This window comes from Aplysia californica, unplaced genomic scaffold (assembly GCF_000002075.1).
Source record: "Aplysia californica isolate F4 #8 unplaced genomic scaffold, AplCal3.0 scaffold00521, whole genome shotgun sequence".
NCBI classification, from domain to species: Eukaryota; Metazoa; Mollusca; class Gastropoda; order Aplysiida; family Aplysiidae; genus Aplysia; species Aplysia californica.
In genome coordinates, this window is record NW_004797791.1 from 52,700 (window position 1) to 76,420 (window position 23,721).

Below are 23,721 nucleotides of genomic sequence, written 5' to 3' on the forward strand. Positions count from 1 at the left end.
GAGTCTGAAAACTGAAAAATGACATGTTTTGTGCATTTAATCAATGTTTTTCAGTAAAATTCACATGGAAATGTGTTTTAAATGGACATTAAAAAAGTTAAGCCAAAAAAAAAGAATTCGATCAAAATTTTCTCACCGACTGAAAAATGCCTGTTTCTCCAATTTCGTTATTTTGACAAGCACCTAATTTCACCACGCTGCCTCACCATATACTAAAGCACTTTTTCAATCATTCTACTCATTCTCCAGACATCCCAAAGTCAGTACCAGACTACACCGCCTTCACCTTGAGTGTGGTGAGCTTGTTCTTGAGGAAAGTAAACAGTTGGTGCATCAGCTCGCGAGAGTCACCCTCCAACCACTCCAATTCCATCTGCACCTGCTCGTCGGCTCGCTTCAGACGCATCACGCACTTGAGGATGAACTCCTTGGGGGAGGTATCCACGAGAGACGAGGACGACGCTGTCACCTCAGAGTTCTCCCCCTGGCTGCTCTCACCGCAGTCACCGTCCGCTGGGTTCGAATCTTTCTCAGCTTCAGGAATACTTCCCCCCTGCGGCGGGACCTGACCTTCACCTGACTCGGAACATGATGTTTGGTCGCCCTCACCACGCCCGCTTGACTCGGAGCTCTTTTTGTCTGGTTCACCAGCGTCAGGACGTGATCCGTTTTCCTGAGACGTTTCGTCCCCACCATCCACTCCATAATTTTTGTTGTGGCTCGAGCCTGTGTCATCATCACGTCTGATTCTCTTGCCCGATCCTGTTTTTTCAGAAACCTGGTAATTTTCTAGGGGCCTCTTCTTCCCTTGCGTAGATGTCACCACATGTTCGTTGTTCCCCAGGTCCGATGATGTCATCACCAACTTTCCTTCCTCAGACTCGCTCTCTGTCCTGTCGCCGGACACGCCAGCTCCGCCACTAGTATGACGACCCACATCCTGCCGCCCCGACCGAGAGGAATCCTTCACTGGAGATGTCCCGTCCGACCCACCGCCGGCGTCGTCCCGACACTGTTTCTGCAGGCGTTGTTGCTGTCTCCTCAGGCGCCGCTGGTGACACCACGTGTTCTCGCCGGCCGTCAGCGTGAGGCTGCTGTACGACTTGGCTTGCTTCCCTTGGAACACGTGGATCTGAGCACAAGGAAAAAGTTGGTTGCTTTTTTTTCAAGTTATAGTAAGAGTTAGTTTAGTTTTAGTAGAGGTTTTACAGCGCTCGCAACTGCATAGGGTCATATGAGCGGCAGGAGATTAGATGTGTTACAAGAGAGTAACAAACAAAAAAAAGAACAAGGGGAGATAAGGACGATAGATGTTTGATGAGAAAGAAGGAGCAAACCACACCAGAGCACCCGCCAACCACCCACTTAGTAAGAGTATTACAGCATTTGAAGCACAATGAGGTCATATGTTATGTGTGCCAAAGACTAGAAGTGTTACAAGAAAGTAACAAACACCCCAAAAAAAGGACAATTGATATCTAATAGGAAAGAGAGAGCAAACCACATAAGAGCACCCACCAACCACCCACAAAAAAAAAGGAATGTGTCAAAATTGTAAAACAGAAAACACCCCATTAAAAAATGTTCTAATCAAATCAATATTTTTACATCTAGAATGTCTAAACTTTAACTACAAACCAGAAATATAGTTCACCAATTGAACTTTTATCAGAACAGCTTGCCCTAGCCTGAGCCAGAGAGCTGCTTTGACAGCAGAAAGGTCATCTTTATGTATAGTTTTAGTTTTAGTAAGAGCTTCACAGCACTTGCAACACAATAAGGTCATATAAGTGACGAAGATTAGGGTAACAACCACGAAAAAGAAGGAGGGGAGATAAAGATGATAGATATTTGATAGGAAAGAAGAAAACCACACCAGAGCACCCGCCAACCACCCTCGTCATCTTTACAACACCAGTAACCTTGAACTACTCTTCAACAATGACAAAAACTGAATATTACAAACTCTGATCAGTTCAGGTGTAGACAGTTTCATTTTACAAATCTAGAAATCTGCTTTAGTTTTAGTTTTAGTAAGGTTTTACGGCGCTCGCAACTGCATAAAATGATATGAGCGCCAAGGGGTGGATGTCAACAGAGAAATCCAAATGGGGAATCAGGCTTACTCTGCTCACCTCTCTAGCCTCAACAGCGCAAAGTCTGTCAGTTCAGCTGTAAACAGTTTCATTTTACAAATCTAGAAATTTACAAACACCCTGAGCATCTACACTGCCGACACGACAAACACACGCACAGCGCTTACCTTAATGGATTGTAACAGCTCTTTCAGGAAGCTGGCGACCGCGTGGACTTCATAACTGACCGACCCAGCGCCTTTGGGAACGGTGAAGTGTAGCGGAGGTTTCTCCTTCCTGGCTTCAAACGGGGAGCGCTGTCAAATACAAAACCAAAACGACCAAAGTTTTACTCAATGTCCAAAGTCTTTTGCAAGCTCTGACTTAGTCATGAGAACAAAAAGTATCAACCTTAGTAATAGTTGTAGGTGACCAAGCTACAGATAAACGTTCCCATGAAGAAAAAATAACATGATCACATTGATTTACCATAGTCTGTTTGTTTGTTTTAGTAGAGGTTTTTCGGCGCTCGCAACTGCGTAAGGTCATATGAGCGCCAGAAGATTAAAGGTGTTACAAGCTAGTACCGTAACAAACATAAAAAAGAAGGAGGGTAGATAAGGATGATAGGTGTTTGATAGGAAAGAAGGAGCAGACCACACCAGAGCACCCGCCAACCACCTGCTTACCATAGTCTACCACGCACAAAGAGAACATGCAGAGCAGCACATGCACACAGATTTTCAGGTCTAGAATTTTCCGTACACACTTACATTCTTTGTATGTAACACATGTATGCTGCGAAATTTGTACATTAGGAAAACATTTCTGCATTCTACAGATTTCACTTCAAGAGAGTTAAGACTTTAGTTAGTTACTGCAAAACTTAAAACATCAAACCAGTAGAAGTCTAGATTTTTTATGCCCAAAGTGCAAGATTTTCCCATGCGAGACAAGCATGATCACAACCTTAAATAAATTTAAAGACAGTGATTCACCACTCAGACTTTTTACTAATGTCAAGTCCATAATCTGCGTGTGCAGGGGTTGAAGAAAAGATTCACCCCTATAAGTGAAGTGTTTGGTTTATTCACTTTACTCTGTATCCTGTACATTTAGGCAGAGACTACAGTTACTTCACTCTGTACAGCCTACATTTAGACAGACTATAGTATTTACTTTTAATAATAATAATAATATATAGCGTACATTAAGACAGATTTGAGTATTACTTTTACCCTGTATGACGTACATTTAGGCAGAGACAACAGTATTCACATCACTCACAGGAAAAACAACGGTGCTGTCAAACGTCCACGCGATGCCCCATCTCATAGTTTTCCCTTGGCAGAACTCCGTGGTGGAAAACTTGGACACCTGAAACATTTTATTCATCATCATTCGATATTCAAAACATTTGTTTGAAGATTATAGGCTAATCACAGAATGACCTAAAAATATCTCTCCTCTCTACACTCATTATAGTTTAGAGAACAATTTGACAGTCTTCAATAGGGACTAACCATTCGTGTAACTGTCTTCAAAAACAAAGGCACACACACAAAATAAAGTTATATTTTTATAAACCTCATACTCCCACCATATCATATATAACTTTCCTACTTCTAGTACATGTCTTAAAACTATTCCCGCACTATATGACTATATGGCACCACAGATGGATTTAATTTTGGTGCTCACGATAATTTAGTGTTTGAAAAAAAAAAAACTATCCATATTACAACTATGGGTACTAAAAGAAAATGCCATAAAAGCAAATAATAATAATAATAATAATAATAAAAATTATAATAAAATGATAATAATAATTATTATTATTATAATTATATTAATAATAAAGAGCTTTTTAAACCTAGCAATTCAGACATGAGCTGTCTAGCCATGAATGTATAAGCCACACAGAGGACATTTTAAAATCAAAATGTGGACAGGTTACCAGAACAAAGCAAGGTTGATGAATCATTACCTGATGGTGTCTCAGCTCCTCTTTCAACTTCGCCAAGCTCGTCTTTTTCCCCACCATACTGGTATACACCCTGCAAGCACAGAGAGGAATCAGACAGACAGATCAAGAAACTACTTGAACAGTTTTTAAAGTTTTAGAAGAGGTTTTTACGGCGATCGCAACTGCATTAGGTCATATGAGCGCCAAGGGGTGGATGTCAACAGAGAAGTCCTTTCAGGGAATCAGGCTTACTCTGCTCACCTCTCTAGCCTCAACTGCACAAAGTCTGCGTCCACTATCAAGGCACCCCGGAAATAGCAGGTCACAAGAGTGTGACAAACATACAAAAGAAGTAGAGGAAAACGACGATCGTACGGATTTGGAAAGAAAAAGCAGCAGTTCCCTGTTGCAGTTCAGGCACAGTTATGAGCATGACATTGATGAATCAGCCCATTTACAATTACAATTCTCCTGTGCATAAGAACAAGTTATTATCCCCCCTTTGGGAATGGCTTAAAGACACTTCAGTCAGTAGCACCGCCCTGGTGGGGTCTTGAACAGTTTGCTCCACCCACATCAACAGCTTGTATTCTCTCTCCTCTATGTAGCGCCAGGGTCTCACACTTTACTCACGTGATATTTCAGATTATATTGAAAGTCGGGATATGAAACTAAATAATATCCCAGATCATGTAAAGGAGGAAAAAACAGATTTGGTCCGAGACGACATAACAACAATGTTACAAGGTGATTGCCATGCCACTGTACTGGGGAGCCTTATCTTTCTATTTCACGAGATGAATCTACTTTGAGCGCATTGTGTCAATGCAGTTGGTATTATATTAGACTACGGTGCACATGACCCTCGCTCGAATCCTTATACTTATAAAGGTGTCTTTGACCTCAGGTTGTGTGAAAGAGATTTCATGGCTATGTAGCACCACAGCTGGGTGTTAAAAATCAGAGGCTCCTATCTCTATAATACTTACAGCTACTAAATATTTACTGTCTACAACAAATCAAATACACCATTTCTAATTTCATGTACTATTCTCTATTCTATTTCTATCACATTTAATACTCTGTAATACACACAAACCATATGTTCAAAACAAAGGGACAAGGACATTAACCTGATAGCTGATATGAATTCTATTTATAAAAGCTTATAATGCTTGTGCCATTGCGAGTTATGTCAGCAGTCAGAATCAGATTCACTTTGTGGAAATAGATTTATGTTATAGTTATACAATCTAAATTTGAAGAGAAAACAGGTTCCTTTTGTACATGAGATTACTGTGGACTCGAATTGGACGGAATTTGAGTTCACACTACATCAAAATTGACAGATGTATTCAATGACAATGACAATCTTTATTCATCTCATGGGGAGAAATTTGTCTTGATCATTTACAATGGCAGGGTATGTTACAAAGGTTAGGAGCACTCATACACACACATGACAAACATAAGAAAAGAGGGATCAGCAACAAAATTGTTTAAATTATTAATGTATTTTTTTATTAATTACACCAGGGGCCTAAAACTTCTTCACTAAATGACTGCTCGATATCAGGTGATTCTATCACATCACATCCTTTTCACTCTTGGAAGACGTAAATGAAGAAACCTTCAGGAGACTAGTGTCTGCACGGCTTTAGATGGAACCTTCAATGGCTCTCGACTCACAAGTTTGATCATTCGTGGATAGTTGGCAACATAAGGAGGAACTAAAACATTTAAAAACTATTCACAAAGTTACAAGTATTGAGAAAGTGGGGGAATTCCACACCTGGGGTAATTCCACACCCCCCCCCCTTACAGCCCTTAGAACCAACAGAAATCTTTTTGACATTCAGCTTTAACCATTTGCTTCTGTCTGCCATGTTTTATTTATCTATTCAGTTATAATTTCTTGTATATGTTTGTCTGTTTATTTTCATTTTGGCATGTGTGCTCATGTGGGTGTGGAATTGCCCTGCAATATCAGATTTTTGATTTTTTTTAAGTTAAAAAATGGACCCTAAGTAAAACTGTTGAGGAGGATGTGGTCTCTTTCTATATAAAGTAACTTCTATAACTCTTGTCTCACAATCCAATTGAAAAGTATGGTGTAGAATCCCCCCATTTTACTATACTAGTGGCTAGAAAACAAAGTCACAAGTACTAGTGTCTAGAAAACAAAGTCACAAGTACTAGTGTCTAGAAAACGTACCTGACTCTGTCTCTCAGCACGGCCGACTCCTCAATCATCTGTCGTACAAAGCCCACCTCTCCACCGGCCGCTATACACTCCTGTGGACTTGCCGTGGACACCGAGTTCGACTCGGGCCGGTCAGGTGACCGCGTGGAGGTCAAGGCCTGTGCCTCCATGTGGTCGGCGAAAAACGGCGGGTTGCACATGCAGAAGTCAAACTGGCCGGGGTGAAGGGCGTGGGAGTCTTCCAGGGGAGTCAGAAGGGCATCCTCCGAGGTCACTTGTTTCACTGAGGGAGATGAAGGGGGAAACATTTATATATATATATATATATAACATCAGTGGTTCTAGTGGACACTTGTTTCACTGAGGGGGAGATGAGGGGAAAACATATATATATATAATATCAGTGATTCTAGTAGACACATGTTTCACTGAGGGAGAGGAGGGGAAAACATTTATATATATATATAATTATATATAAAATCAGTGGTTCCAGAAAACACATGTTTCACTGGGGGAGATGAGGGGGAATATATAACCTCAGTGATTAAACTGAAGAATACATCTGAATAAATAAATCGCACTCAACTTTAAACAAGTTGCATCAACCAGTACACTCTTTTTTTTAAAACTCAATCCAAGTTTCATCCTTCTTTCCATTTCTTAGCATTTCATATAATTGTCATAATAATATAATCAATATATTGTGTACCATCAACTATGAGGGAAGGATCCAGGACTACTTAAAAGTCACAGGGGGAAACTTGGGACAATTTCTGGAGCACAACTAACACTGGGAGACTCTACAACCCATTCCTCATTACAAGATTTAACAACAGTTGTTTTGTTTGTTTTAGTAAGGTTCTACGGCGCTCGCAACTGCATAAGACCAAGGGGTAGAATATGTCAATAGACAAGTCCAAAAGGGGAATCAGGCTTACTCTCCTCACCTCTCTAGCCTCAACAACACAAAGTCTGCTTCGACTATCAAGACAGCCCAGAAATAGCAGTTCACAAGAGAGTGACAAACATCATACAAAAGAAGTAGAGGAAAAATGACGATAGTAAGGATGAGGAAAGAAAAAGCAGCAGTTCCCCCTATGTTCTTCCGGCATAGTATGAGCATGACATTGATAAATCAGCCCATTGAAAATTCTACTGTGCATAAGAACATGTTAATAAATTATATCCTCCCTTTGGGAATGGCCTAAAGACAACTTCAGTCAGTAACACGGCCCTGGTGGGGGAACCATAGTTCGAAAATAACGCTCATGTAAAGGACTTTCAGGTTGTCGGTCTAAGAAATACAAAGCAATTTCTGAAGAACAATGTAAGAGAACTGACAAGACTCACCACATATGAAGTCATTCATTTCATTGGTTCCGACATTCTTCTTGGCATGAAAGAAATTCTCCGGGTCCGCTTCAGTGGCCAGGAAGTGCCACTGATTCATCCTGGCTGCCAGCAAAGGATACACACAGCTTGCCCCTGTGCCTGAGTAGAAAGAGAAATTTCTTCAATGATTCAAACTACATATATAATAATAGCTTCTTGTTCACATTCATTTATCTGCGTTAAGAATATTCTGGCTCTTTTGTTAATTTATCGGTGCCCACATACTACTTTACATGGCACTTCGGCAGGCCAGCGACCAAACGAAAAAATTTTTTTTTTTAATCTTGATCTAGTAATATTTAAAAGTTTCTTTATTTGGGCCCTCTATATTAAACATCAAGAGGAAATGCTGATGATGATTAATTCGGCGGGTATCGGTCTCACTACAGACCAATCCTCTTTCAACGATAATATCTCGTCTGTCTCTAAAGATATCGGAAAAATTTTTTCTTCAGTGAATCCCTCAGTTTCTCCTGCATGTATTGATGTGTCTACATGAGGCTGACGCAAACACAATGCTAGCGTGTTCCCGAGGTTACCCCTGGCTCGGGCGAGTCTACCGCGTTTTCCACTGCCGCCGCAGGGGCTTGGCGTGTGATATTAAGTAGTATCAATATCTAAAGAAGAGTCCTATATTTCTTTTAGTTTAGTTTTAGTAGAGGTTTTACGGTGCCCGCAACTGCATAAGGCAAGGTCATATGAGCGGCAGTAATTTCTTTAGTAAAATAATGATACATTTTGTTGTAACGGTACTAAGACTGGTTTTCTTTAGTAAAATAATGATACATTTTGTTGTAACGGTACTAAGACTGGTGTCTGGGCTACAATTTGGACATCATGAAAGTCGCATAAACTTCGAAATTGTGCTTCAAAACTGAATCAAAACTTCCGATTTTCTGTGGAAACGCTTGACCCGGACGTCAACGTTATTAAATTATTTATTATAACCTTTATTTTAACATGGAGGTGGACTGGAATAAAATCTAAGCTAGAATTATAGGTGGGTTCTTGAGCAGTCAGGGCGGCTTGCCGTAACAAAGTCACCTTAGCTGAGCCGCTGCCCACGGCTCGGTGTAGCGAATGAATTAAACCTGAAGCCTGAAGCCACGCAAGTCGTAGGCTAAACCTTCTGACGGCATATGGGTTTTCTCAAGACGGAAGGACTACCGTAACAATATGAACCCCCATCCAACAAACAAAATAAAGTTATAAGAGACCTAGAATCTAGGGGTGCTTTTTCGGTAGTTCCCACCCCCCCCCCCCCCCCTTCTTATTTGAGCCTGACCTAGATATACATCTTGATCTATACGTTTAATTCGCGGCGAGCTGAGATATCAAACTTAACAACTGCAAAACATTAAATTGTGGTAAAATTCAGGGGGGTATGCCCCCTGACTGAAACCCCCCAACTTATTTTCATTATTAAGTCAGGGGGGCAAGCTCCCCTGAAACCCCCATATTCTTGGGGCCAAAACCCGTGAATAACAATTGCGGGGTGGGAACTACAGAAGAAGCGCTGAATCTAGACCTACCCATATTCCTACCCCAAACTCAAATCCTAACCTACTATTTCATGTTCATAATAGCAGTGGCTCATTGCAGAGAAGGAATTCCATTCCTCCATTCACTTTATCAATTGATTTAACAATAGTAAATTACAACACCACAATGACAATGGACATGATTTAGAAATGGCGACGCCTTTTTTTTTTCTTCCTGGGCATTTTTGCCTTTTAATTTCGGAAGTCTTACCGATGTCAATACCCCACTTTCCGGGATCCTTTCCGACTATGTCTTCCAACCAGAGGATGTAATTCAATCTCAGAGGGAGTGTCGGTACTAAGCGATCTGATGGAAGCTCAACCGAAAGATCAAAGTCTTCCTTCAACAAGCAAGTGGTCAGCGCACGCAGGGCGTCAGCGTCCTTGAAGTCAAGGAATACTTTCCCCGAATCATCCTGCGTGATGTGAGCTCTGAACTCCGGATATTTCAACGCTAACTTCAAGAAACTTGGCTTTTCCTTCTTATAACGGTTCCGCGGGTGCATGAATTTATTCAGAGCCATTATGGACAAAGACAGCAAAAGGAGGACTGGTATATGAATTCGACCTAGGGTCCAGCAAAACAGGCAAACCCAGCTTTTCAGGAGTTAAAATAATAATATAAAACATTCAAATTTGACAGCATTCGCAGTTCGCAGTAGTTTCGTTTTACTTTCGTTTCCTTAATCGTTTTTTATGTTACAAGGTTTTTATTAAAAATTCAAATCAATTGGAAGTAATTGAAAAACGAAAATGATCACTTATATATATAGAGGGAGGGGGGGGCGTTCGTGGATTTTTTAAAATAAAATTATTTTCAAAACAGACTTAGATCTAGTATCAATAACAGAAAATGAAATTTAATTTAATCTGTCTTTGATGCTGCCAAGGTTGACATTTCCGAGCAATTCAGTTCCAAAGTGTATGCAGTGCCAGTGCTTAGTGCACAAAATGATCATACTGAAATTCCTTTCGTAAAGGACAAAAACTATAACTATTACATGTTACAAAACAAATCAAATCAAGAGCGAAAGTGAACTTTGACCCACCCATTGACTGAGCCTGACTGACTGTACCGGTAGCGCTAGCACTAACGGACCGTGTCACTGCTCGTAACCTCGTTCAGAGCAGCAACGTTGATTAGGGCTGAGAGCTTTGGTGCCATCTAGATCTAGAAAATCTAGTTTTGAAAGATAACAAATATCATGGCAAAACCTCTGGGGTTGTTGCGGCACTGTGTGCGAAGTCTTCAGAAGGTACAGCTGGTCTCAGGTAAGTGCCCCTGACACTGACCGAGTGTAAGTCGGTGATGATTACCTAATAGACCTACATTTTATACTATACACTTTTATAGCAGAGGGTACATCAGTTGTACTGGTCACAGGTCGTAGGGTGGTAGGAGAAGGAGGGCCCCATGTATGGAGTGGAAACAGCAGTGAAGTGAGGGGTAGAAAAAAAGATCGAAGTGACTATTTCTCCGAACGTTCAGGAAAATAAACCTGAACTCTATTTCTCCGAACGGAGGGACTTCTGTAACGAGCGGCCGCCACAACAAACACAATGAAGAAGAGACCTACCTCTACCCCTATCTGTAACCCTTTATACTAACCCTACCCCTATCCGTACCCTAACCCCACCCCTACCCCTAACCCTAATACCCCTACCCCTACACCTAACCCTAATACCCCTACCCCTACACCTAACCCTAATACCCCTACCCCTACACCTAACCCTAATACCCCTACCCCTACACCTAACCCTATCCGTAGCCTTCTATTCTACTCTCTCTTAGTGGTCGCTCGTTACGAAAGTCCTCCCTCTCCGAACGGTTTCCGTTCTCGAGATTTTTTCATTATTTGCGAGATTTAGGCGTCATCTTTCATTCTGCCATTCTGCGAGGATTGGGAAGAGAAGCTTTTTTTGTATCAAATTCAGTTTCTAGAGCTAGAGATTTTTAAATGTCTGAATATTCAGATACTTCAGTTGTGGTTGGGGCAACGTTCCTGGACTATACTTCATTTGAAAATACATTCAAAAGGTACTGCGAGAAAAGAAGACTGATCGACCATGGCAGTATTTTGCATTTAGTCATCCAGCAAAAACTAAAATCCTTCTCATGTAAAAAAAGTGCCTACTATTATTGATTTTAAGACCACTAAGGGATCTTAGATGTGTGCAACTTGCACACAGGACCTCAGAGATTTTTTTCTCTTATATGAGCCAGCTAGGTGGTCAATCTTACCTACCGTAAGATCAGGAGTGCGGCTGAAAGACTTAAAAGAAGGAGCTAGGGTAGAACTGAAAAGAGTCACGAGTAAAAAGAAGAAGAGGAGGTTACTAATGGAGAGCAAAAGTGTTGACGTCAGAATGATTATTGTTTGCACACACAGCAATGTGGTGGCTCGGGTACTTTAGTGGGGAGAGGGGGGGGTGCTTAATATCTATCATGTATCATGACGTGGCGGAATCAGGCGTTCGTCAATTTTTGGGCATGTGGAGTTATTAGTGTCAACTGAAAGTTGATTTATTTGCCTTGCTTCCAATGAAATAAATATCTAACTATCTTGAATAGAACTCAAGATATAGAATCTGTGTTTGAAGGAAGTGAGGTCGCCTGGTTTCAGTGGTGAAATTAGCGAGAAAATGGCCACCAAAGTTTGGGAACTCTAATAGCTAAAGAGTCTTTGAAAACTGATAAAGGACATAGTTTGTGCCTTTAATCAATGTTTTTCCGAAAAATTCACGTGGAAATGTGTTTCACATGGATGTTAAAGAGATTTAAGCCAAAAAATCAAAATTAAATAAAAATTTCCGAACTAGATCTAATGGAAAAATTCCTGTTTCTCCGATTTTATTATTTTGCCGAGCGCCCGGTTTCACTCCGCTGCCTCACATATAACTCTCTGATTCATCGATCCGTTTTTACCCACAGGTCAGAATCATGGACAGCTGGGCCAACAACACGTACGATGTGCCTCAAGTCTCATTGACCTACCAGAAACTCACGAACTGTTGAGGAAAACGTGTCGAGACTTTGCCGATAATGAGCTCATTCCTGTCGCTGCCCAGTTAGATCGAGATCACATGTTCCCCAAAGAGCAGGTAAAATGAGAATGCTTACCACACACAGTTAACAGCTTTTTAGGCAGATATTTTTATTGGTTATTTCTGGTTTAATGAAATGTGAAAGATTCATGCTTATATTTGGTCGCTTTTAAGCATGAGAGGGCTATCCAGAAAAATGCTGTTTTGAGAAAATCGAAGGTAAAGTTTTTGCTCCTTGTTAAGTTTCTTTAAAAGACAAGGAGAGTTTTCTTTATAACCAAACAAATATACACACCAATGAAACCAACGTTCTCCTACAGGTAGGGCGATACTTACTTTTGGTGTAGGTCAAGATTTCTGGAAACCCCCGAAATCTGGGTTAGCCCGCTTATCCTTAAAAGTGACCTTTTGATTTCTCATACACAACTTGTAATGAGATACAACAAATGGGATATAATGTGTGTTTGTTTTTTTTAGACTGAAACCTGAAGTTGATCTCTAAAAAAAGAATCAACAACCGTTAAATAATTCAGCAAGTTTACCCCTGTGAGATTCCCATTATTTCATTAAGGCTGCACTTCTGAATAAATCGTTTGATTATTTTTATGACTTGAATTCAGAGCCCCTCTTCTCCCCAGAGGTGTATGCAATGATAAGTTCATAGTGAAAGTCATCCTCTTGGTCTTCAGTTGGGAAAGTCACAGGACCATAAAGTACTGCAGTAATTAGTAATGTTTACTTCCTACCTCACCTGGTTACCTCAAGCTGTTACACAATGTGATGATTGTTGTTGTTGTTTTTATATACATCACACTAATGTGCTTAGTAAGCATTAATAATATTAATATTAATATTAATATTAATAAATAACGTTTGTATTTATGCGCTTTACACTATATTATTACCCCTGCAGACCATAGAACAATCAGAAACATTCTCAGCTTCCCGGGAAGCATACAGTGCAAGCAGCCGATTAAGCGCTCAAACACTAACAAACTGACCAGATTTTTCACTGTCTATAGCTAGGTACCCATTCCCCCCTGGGTGAAGTGAGGAAAATTCGTGTAAAGTGCCTTTCCCAAGGACACAATGTTGGGCCCGTGATGAGATTCGAACCCATGACCTTATGGTTGCAAGTTTGAGAGTTTAACCACTAGGCCACCGACGCCAACATTAATTGCATTAATTAGTATCATACATTATATAATCGTTATTCTTACAGAGATGTGGTCAAATTTTATGATACTAATTAATGCAAATTGTAAGAATTAACAGTCTGTCTTTTTGTACATATATGTTAAACAAAATGTTTCCAACAATAATCAATACAGAGTTGTCAGATGCCCAGCTGTTTATGGCCAGCTCTCAGCTTCTAAAAATTCAGGTGCCGCAGATTGTTATGTAGCGCTATTGATTTTATGTTAATGTGGGTTTACACTGTGCCTGAGTGCTGATGCTAATGAGAGGTGGACACTTTGCCTTTCGTTGTCTCCGGCCCATCGGTTGATTATGCAAGTAATGCAAATGGTGGGGAAATATTGTCACTCACACTCTCCAGTGGCGGGGAAATATTGTCACTCACACTCTCCAGTGGTGGGGAAATATTGTCACTCACACTCTCCAGTGGTGGGGAAATATTGTCACTCACACTATCCTGTGATGGGGAAATATTGTCACTCACACTATCCTTTGATGGGGAAATATTGTCACTCACACTATCCTGTGATGGGGAAATATTGTCACTCACACTATCCTTTGATGGGGAAATATTGTCACTCACACTATCCTGTGATGGGGAAATATTGTCGCTCACACTATCCAGTGGTGATGGGGAAATATTGTCGCTCACACTATCCAGTGGTGGGGAAATGCCTGATCTACAACGGGGAACTGCTGCTTTTTCTTTCCTCATCCTTACTATTCTCATTTTCCTCTACTTCTTTTGTATGTTTGTCACACTCTTGTGACCCGCTATTTCCAGGGTGCCTTGATAGTCGAAGCAGACTTTGTGTTGTTGAAGCTAGAGAGGTGAGCAGAGTAAGTCTGATTCCCTGTAAGGACTTCTCTGTTGACATCCACCCCTTGGCGCTCATATGACCTTATGCAGTTGCGAGCGCCGTAAAACCTCTACTAAAACAAACAAAACACCAGCCAGTGTTGGGGAAATATTGTCGCTCACACTATCCTTTGCTATAGAGCAGTAGAGCTTAGTGGACTTGAGTTTAAAATGATGCCAAAAATAAACATTTTCTGTACTCTTCTTCCCCAGCTATATCCCCATCCATTTCAACCACCGAAAGTGGGTGGTTGGCGGGTGCTCTGGTGTGGTTCGCTCCTTCTTTCCTATCAAACATCTATCGTCCTGATCTCCCCTCCTTCTATTTTGTGTTTGTTACTCTCTTGTAACTCCTCTAATCTTCGGCACTTTTATGACCTTATTGTGTTGCAAGTGCCGTAAAACTCTTACTAAAACTAAAACCACTGAAAGGATCTTTATTGTGTCATTTTTCTAGGTACTTTTGTCCTATTTTGTATAAATCATGTCTGTATTTTTTAATTTGGTTGGCGACTATTTTTCTATTCTCCCCAACCTCGACCCCTCACTCCCCACCCCGACGAAAAAGAACCCACAAGCACACACACACACACATACACATAGACACTGATGCATAATCCCCCAGGGCAGTGCCACTGACTGTATTGTCTTTAGGCCATTCCCAAAGGGGGGACATTTCTCGTTCAAGCATAGTAGAATTGTAAATGGGCTGACTCATGTCATGCTCATAACTGTGCCTGATCTACAACTGGGAACTGCTGCTTTTTTTTTCCTGATCCTTACTATCGACTATCGTCATTTTCCTCTACTTCTTTTGTATGTCTGTCACTCTCTTGTGACCTGCTATTTCTGGGGTGCCTTGATAGTCGAAGCAGACCTTGTGCTGTTGAAGCTAGAGAGGTGAACAGTCTAAGTCTGATTCCCTGTAAAAATTCCTCTGTTGACACCCGCCTCTTGGCGCTCATATAACCTTATGCAGTTGCGAGCGCCGTAAAACCCTCTACTATAAAAAAAAACAGACTGATGCATAGATCACACCCTACACATCCAGATACATAATATATACAAATATATATGTGAGGCATCGATTTCATTATTTTGACGAGCGCCTGATTTCTCCACGCTGCCTCACATTTTCCCTGTGTCCAGGTTCGCCAAATGGGAGAGCTGGGCCTCATGTGCATGGACGTGCCAGAGTCTGACGGGGGCACGGGGCTGGACTATCTGGCATACGCCATCGCCATGGAGGAGATCAGCCGAGGCTGCGCGTCCACGGGATGCATCATGAGTGTGAATAACGTGAGTCCTACGCTACACACAATGGCTACACACAATGGCTACACACAATGGCTACACACAATCGCTACACACAATAACTTCATGATTACTGTTTTGTGACTTGTATATGAAATAGTTTAGACAAAAAAATGTATGGTATTATTTTACTCTGGTTTCTACATTGTAGTAACCATCTTTATCGGAAGCCCAAAATATTTTGGTTTGGCCCCTTAAACCTATCGGTGCGTCGTGTTTTACTATCGTATCCATACAACATGGGGAACTCTGTGCTACCACTTTCCAAAGAGGAAGTTTGCTCGTTAATCTGATCCAAACGCTTTGCATAGTAGTCTGTCAAAATGATTTTTTGAGAAATACTGAAAGTTTCAAAGAGATCTTCGTACTAAGAGTATTATAAAATGTGAAAAATACCACTCCGGGGGTACAAAATGACTCCAGGGTGTACGGATAGGGTTAAAGTGAGAGTGGGAGTAAAAGTTCACCAAATGTTTCAGTTTTTGTTAATCAGCTGAAAAATAAAGCACTTGTAAAATATAACAATCTGAGTCTGACACTGGGGCACCAGTGGTTTTTGTAGTGAGTTTTTGTGTACATATATATATATATATATATATATATATATATATATATATCTATCTCTATTATATCTTTGGTGTACAACTCTAAATCTGTATCCACCGTCAAATTAGACCCGAATTCTTTTGAATAACTACTTTAAATATTGTGCATTTTTGATTGACTCTGATTTTTTTAGAAATACTGAAAGTTTCAAAGAGATCTTTGCTCAAGAAGTATTCTAAAATGTGAAGAATACAACCCCTGGGATAGGAAATGACCCCAAGCATACGGAAAAGGTTAATTTGTGTATGTAAAGTTACGTACCATTTGTAGAATTTTTTTGTTTTTATTCAATTTTCAAGTTACTGTATTCATTATTTATATATATATTATTTTTTCCAGAGCTTATACTTGGGCCCGATTCTAAAGAACGCGACGGCAGCGCAGAAGGAGAAGTTCATGACGCCTTTCCTGAGTGGGGAGCAAGTGGGATGTTTTGCTCTCAGTGAACCCGGTACGTTGGTCTCGTTTTTGTTTTAGCAAGGTTTTACGGCGCTCGCAATTGCATAAGGTCATATGAGCGCCAAGGGGTGAATGTCAACAGAGAAGTTTAAATGGGGAGTCAGGCTTACTCTACTCACCTCTCTAGCCTCAACAGCACAAAGTCTGCTTCGACTATCTAGGCACCCCAGAAAAAGCGGGTCACAAGAGAGTGACAAACATACAAAGGAAGTGGAGGGAAAAATGAGGATAGTGAGGATGAGGAAAGAAAATGCAGCAGTTCCCCGTATGTAGTTCCCTGTTGGTCTGAGGGGAACTCAAGGATCACGTCGTGTTGGGAAATAATTGTTGTTTGTGGGAGATGCTGGTTGTTGGACTGAAAGGTGGTGCTCATACACGTATACTTGTACACACATGTACTCACACATACATAGGCCCGCACAGGCAGGCACGCACACGCTCAGGCACACATACGTGCATACATATACGCTCATGTATGCATTCTGCATGCACACTCACACACACTCACTCGCACGCACACATGCGCAGATACCCACACACATACATGTAACATGTGCACTCGTACAAAAGTACACACAGACATACTCACACACAAGCAAACACATTTACATATGCAAAAAAATGCAGGCACACACACACATTAAAGCCCACACTTAGGCCTGCATACCGGCACACTTACAAACATACACTTGTACCCTTTAGCACACACACACACACACACACACACACACACACACACACACACACACATACACACACACACACAAACACCCACTTCTGAACCCCCCCCCACTCTCTCTCCCCCTCCCTCTCCCCCTCCAGGTAACGGCAGTGATGCGGGGGCTGCCTCCACCACAGCACAGCTACAGTCAGGCCAGTGGGTTCTCAACGGGACCAAAGCCTGGATCACCAACGGATACGAAGCCGGAGCAACTGTGGTGGGTGGTTGGACAAACTTGTCTGTTGTACTTCAGCATCATCATCGTCATCATCCTCATTATCATCGTCGTCTTCATCATCATCTTTCTCACTCCGTGGCAGAGTAATAATAATAATAATAATAACAATAACTATTTAATAAAAATAATTTTAATGATGTATGTAATAATAATAATAATAAATGTAATATAATGATAAAGATAATAATTGCATTTATATTGGGCATGTCCATGCTCTACAGCGGTACCAAACAACGGTGTATGTGGATGGTTGGCAGATGCTCTGGTGTGGTTTACTCCTTCTTTCCTATAGAATATTTATCAGTGTGTGTGGTTGTGTTTGTAAGTGTGTTTGTGTGTGTATGTATGTATGTGTGTGTGTGTATGTATGTATGTGTTTGTGTGTATGCATGTGTTGCTTGTGTGAGCTTTTGTGCTCTTGCACTTATTTGTGTGTGTGTGTGTGTGTGTGTGTGTGTACATCTGAGTTTGTGAACTGTTTATCCGTTTCTTTTCTACTTTTTTTGGTACTGGTATGAAATTTACTTGTGGTAGGCAATAGTCTTCATTTAGAACTTGTCATAACTCCTGCACACTTACTTAACTGTTGGTTTTTTGTTTAAATTCCAGGTGTTTGCTACCACAGACAAGAGCAAAAAGCACAAGGTGAGAATTTGACAGCTTGAAATACGTGTACGTTGCTGAGCTGAAATCCAGGAAATCAGCTGATAAAGACTATTGGGGTCAAAATGTTGATCAATCTAATTTTAGCTGTTGTATGTCCTGGGCTACACAAGTCAGAATGATATACATGCTCCATTGATGTATCTGTCTGCCGAGAGAGACTCGTTACTTTTTGTAGTTTATTATCTTTGAATCTGTGACTGGAGAACTTTGTGGGTGGTTGACGGGTGCTCTGGTGTGGTTTGCTCCTTCTTTCCTATCAAACATCTATCGTCCTTATCGCCCCTTCTTCTTTTTTATGTTTGTTACTTCCTTGTAACGCCTCTAATCTTCTGGCGCAAATCCCACTGTGCTCAATTCACAATGGTGTTTTCCCCAGGGTATCAGCGCGTTCTTGGTGCCCAAACCGATGGAGGGGCTGTCACTGGGCAAGAAGGAAGACAAGTTGGGGATCAACGCCACGTCCACCTGTTACCTCATCTTTGAGGACTGCGCCATACCCGAGGACTACCTTCTGGGCCAGCCAGGCATGGGGTTCAAGATTGCTATGGTACTGTGTCCTTCCCACATGCTCACTCACATTCACACTCAAATTCACGTACACATGCTGCATACACACACACATACACACATTTACACACTCACGTACACATGCTGCATACACACACACATTTACACACTCACGTACACATGCTGCATACACACACACATACACACATTTACACACTCACGTACACATGCTGCATACACACACACATTTACACACTCACATACACATGCTGCATACACACACACATACACACATTTACACACTCACGTACACATGCTGCATACACACACACATACACACATTTACACACTCACGTACACATGCTGCATTCACTCACACACACATGCACACACACACACACGTACATATGCTGCATACACACACATATGCACATACATATGCTACATACACACACACACGCACACACTCACAAACTTATCACTTTTAGTTTTTACTTTCTACAGTATCAAATGATTATTTGTCCCTATCTAGGGTACACATGATTCCTTGATTTATGGATGGTGTTGGTTATAGAAGGGCCAATGTTGCAAAAGCTTACTTAACTTCACTACTATGTTGGAGACAGAATGAAGCCTTCTTTGACCTCCGTATATTGTAATATTTCCAAAATAAAAACTATTTTGTTAAAGTTATCAAGATACCTGGTAAGATGACATTTATGCATGATGTAAGACCTTACTGACATTACCTGGTCATACTGGATAAAAGCGGGGTATCCCTGATGTAATGGTTAGCCACTTTGCCACTATGTATAGGAGACATGAGTTCGATTCTCGTGTGGAGAAGTTGGTTGTGTAGTACCTCCATCTGTTGGCGGTAATACAACACATGCGTATGTGAAGAAGGCCACGTGTCAAGTTTGTATCTTGCTTCTGTCTCCCCAGCAAACCTTGGACGCTGGCAGGATCGGGATCGCTGCTCAGGGCTTGGGGATTGCCCAGGTGAGCTACTCTGTTTTTCTCATTGGTTTTTAGGAAATGTTAGAAAGTTGTTGACTTCTGTATGACGTTTTTGTTAGTTCCTTTACTAATCTAGGCAGTCGTTGTATTTAAACTTCACTCTTTTTATCCGCAGGAGCACATTTCTAAAGCTCAAAAACTTGATTCTCAACTCAAATGTTTAGGGTCTTTGCAGTTCTTGTCAATGAGAAATTTATGGTGGTGGGGAGGGGAATCTAGTAGTACACAATAGGCTTTCAAGTGAAAGATTTTAAGAAATTTGGAGAGAAAAAAAGAAAATTGAATATGCTTGAGGTATAATCTACTAAATAAAACGACAAAGATTCCACTGACAAATAAAGAATTAAAAGATAACCTAAGGCCCTCAGGTTGGATGCTATTATAATGAATTTTAAAGTTTTAATAAGAGTTTTACAGCACTTGCGACACAATAAGATCATATGAGTGCCTGAGAATAGATTTGTTACAAGAGAGTAAGATACACAAAAAAAGAAGGAGGAGAGGTAAGGACGATAGATGTTTGATAGGAAAGAAGGAGCAAACCACACCAGAGCACCCGCCATTGAAGAGACTTGATGTTGATTTTTCCAAAACTGCTTTTGTCCCTTGAATTCTTTAAATGTTCCGTACATGTTTTATTTGTTCCTTACTGTTGTCTCTCTATTCAACGTTAGTAAGTTTGGAATTAATGACCGGTACATGATTTCTGATTTTGTTGCTACTGTGGGCTTAAGCCTCTTTGCTTATTCTTCAGTTTTGAGCACTTCTGTGATAGAGGATTGAAAAAAGATGAAGTTTTGTAGTTATTCATGTTGATAGCTTTTGTTTTTCAATTTCTCAACCTTAAAGATGTGTGTCAGTTCTCTTTTGCTGCTCTAGTCTATGGAATACTTTCCTTTCTAATCTACGGAATATTTTCCTCTCTAACCCGTGCTATGTTTTCTTCCACCAGGCGGCCCTGGACTGTGCCGTTGACTACGCTCTCAAGAGGAACTCCTTTGGGGTGCCCATTGCCAAGATGCAGACTGTTCAGGTACACACTACATACGTACAACACACATACAACATACAGAGAAAACATTGTCTTTAGGCCATTCTCAAAGGGCCGATAGTAACATGTTCTTATGCGCAGTAGAATTGTAAATGGGCTGATTCATTTATGTCATGCTCATACTGTGCCGGAACAACATAGGGGGAACTGCTGCCTTTTCTTTCCTCATCCTTACTATCGTCATTTTCCTCTACTTCTTTTGTATGTTTGTCACTCTCTTGTGACCCGCTATTTCGGGGGTGCCTTGATAGTCGAAGCAGACTTTGTGCTGTTGAGGCTAGAGAGGTGAGCAGAGTAAGTCTGATTCCCCGTTTGGACTTCTCTGTTGACATCCACCCCTTGGTGCTCATATGACCTTATGCATTTGCGAGCGCCGTAAAACCTTGCTGAAACAAACAAACTAGAAGACCACAATTCCCCAGATGATATTTTTCCTCATCCTTGATTTTAGCTGCCCCCTTTTTCCTCCACACTTCTTCTTTCTGGTTTTCTCTGACCTTTTGTCTCTCTCGGGAAACACACAGAATACTCTCGTTCTGTTTTCTACTTGATGGTTTTTTTAATTTCTGTGGTTTAAGACTGAGCTTAATCTTTCTCTCTCTTCCCCCCCCCTCCCCCCCCCCCCCCGTGTTTGTCTTGTTCCTCCAGATGAAAATCGCTGACATGGAGACACGTCTGGAGAGTGCGAGACTCCTCACGTGGAAGGCAGCGATGTTGAAGGACGCCGGGCGGAATTTCACAAAGGTGGGTAACTCCAAACATTGTAATGCCTCAGAAGTTATCTCTGTTTGTAGTGGTGAATGGTTCGTCTGATTATGACAGTGGTTACAGACTGGCTGGTGAGGCCACCTCAGTCGACAGCACGGTTCGTCAACCAGACAAGGTCGAGATCCTGAAATGTCTCTCTCGCTAGCTGATTGAGGAGGAAGCAGAGAATCTGGCATCCTTGCAGGAAAGAACAGAAGAACGTTCAACCAGACATACACTGGCACAATCAGTGGAAGGACCATGTTGTAAATTCACGTAAAAATATAAAGGCCCTTTATGACTCCCAGGTTGTCTTAATATTAATAACATTTCCTTATTTGCCTTTCAGGAAGCTGCCATGGCAAAGCTTGCGGCATCAGAGACAGCCACGTTTAACGCACACAATGTGAGTATAGTCCCCTCAGTGGAGGGTGTGTTCTGGACAAAGTATAAATCAAACTTACATACTGTATAACACAGATAGGTGGAATACAGAAAATCACGCATCCATCGAACTGTGCCTGCGCTCTCATGTTTTCTTCTTTATCTTTGTAAGATATCCCTCGAACTACGGATCCCTGGACCTATCGAGGCCGGTCACGATGAAATGGAGCTATCCGTGTTGTACTGTATATCAGTGGCCTCTGATCCTTTCTTCTAGGACAGATAGAAAAAAGTTTTGAAATACAGTCGATGAAATTATTGAAGACAGGCACCCATTGTCACGGAGAAAAAATATTGTCTTAGATTGATGGGTGCCTTGAACTGTGTCTTGTCTTTATATTTTTTAAAAACCACAACGGGGTAATTGATCGTTTGTACAGGGGATTGTCTTGGACAGGATGCCCGTAGAGCAGGTTGAGCAATAAATTGTCCACCTAGCTCAAACTTCTTAGTTAGTTAGTAGTATAGTTTTACGGCGCTCGCAACTGCGTAAGGTCATATGAGCGCCTAGCTCAAACTTCCCTGAAGTGCCTGGTTGCAATCAGTGAATTGTACAAGTCAGCTGCACTAGTAATCAGCTACCGCTTGATGGAAAAAATTACAAATTGGCCCTTAAGTATCCTTGATGTGTAACTTGTGGAATAACAAAGGGCTTGGAAAATACACAGACCTTGTAAAAAGTGACGGAAAATGTACACATCATCCTTTGGGCCAATAGTTTGCAAAATTATTGAGTTAAAAAAAGATGTTATGAGATGTTAAAGTTGCTGTGGAGTGCAAATTTCCATTATATAAGTTCAAATTATTGACACAAATATGATTCTGGATATCTTGTATATTTGATTAAATTTGGCCACCACATGTATTTTTAGTATTTGCAATAGATCTCGCCACTGACAACTATCCTCTTCCTCCTCCTCTTCCTCCTCACAGGCCATTCAGATCCTGGGCGGGATGGGCTTTGTGAAGGACATGCCAGCCGAGCGACACTACAGGGACGCCAGGATCACGGAAATCTACGAGGGGACCAGTGACATCCAGAGGATCGTCATAGCAACCAATATATTCAAAGAGCACGGTTGTTGAGGCTGATTGGTTGAAAACTTTCAGAGTTGTAATTTTTTTTTTTTAGTGTGTTTTTACGAATAATTTGGAAGGAAGTTTTTTTTTTCATGATTGTTTCTGTCGTAATGTTAACGAACTGTGACAAGCTGGCATGATATTTGTTTGTAATTTTTGGTGTGTATATTTCATGGAGTTTTATGTGAACAGTTTTGGGAGGGGCAGGGAGTACACAAGTTGTCAAGGAGTCAAATCAGTACAGTAGGCCTACCTCTGTAGCAATCCTTGCAGAGGAAATTGATTTTCTAAAAAAACAAATAAACAAGCTCAGATAAACTGTACTCAAAGCAGTTTTGATAAATCCAAGATTAAGTTGTTTTTCATCCTATCCACAGGAAAATAGTGTTTGATTGTAATGTAAAGAAGTGTGGTGAGAGAGAGAGAGCGATTGTCGGAAGGAAACAGTGTCAAGGTCAGATGTAGTAGAGGGGTCAAGCAGAGGGCAGGGGGGGAAAGGTTGACACAGTGATAGTGCCCGAGATAGTGTCCGAGATAGTGCCTGAAGAGACTGTGGGTGGGAGTGAATTGGGAAGCAGTGTAGGAAAAAG

At 41.1% G+C, this 23,721-nt stretch overlaps 2 protein-coding genes across 2 annotated transcripts; one reads left to right on the forward strand and one right to left on the reverse strand.

The window, feature by feature from the left end:
* Positions 1–218: 218 nt before the first annotated feature.
* Positions 219–9,884, reverse strand: LOC101859883 (RNA N6-adenosine-methyltransferase mettl16). The gene is made up of 7 exons (XM_005106228.3): positions 9,389–9,884; positions 7,595–7,735; positions 6,257–6,527; positions 4,063–4,132; positions 3,363–3,452; positions 2,264–2,392; positions 219–1,132 (listed from the first exon to the last, which is right to left on the reverse strand). Exons 1-7 carry the CDS (start codon positions 9,699–9,701, stop codon positions 272–274), a joined length of 1,875 nt encoding a protein of 624 aa, XP_005106285.1. The 5' UTR covers positions 9,702–9,884; the 3' UTR covers positions 219–271.
* A 302-nt stretch (positions 9,885–10,186) lies between these two features.
* Positions 10,187–23,427, forward strand: LOC101860118 (short-chain specific acyl-CoA dehydrogenase, mitochondrial). The gene is made up of 12 exons (XM_005106229.3): positions 10,187–10,449; positions 12,110–12,279; positions 15,428–15,577; positions 16,538–16,649; positions 17,480–17,595; positions 18,226–18,261; positions 18,659–18,829; positions 19,735–19,791; positions 20,762–20,842; positions 21,509–21,604; positions 21,957–22,013; positions 22,985–23,427. Exons 1-12 carry the CDS (start codon positions 10,383–10,385, stop codon positions 23,135–23,137), a joined length of 1,266 nt encoding a protein of 421 aa, XP_005106286.1. The 5' UTR covers positions 10,187–10,382; the 3' UTR covers positions 23,138–23,427.
* The last annotated feature ends 294 nt before the right edge of the window (positions 23,428–23,721 follow it).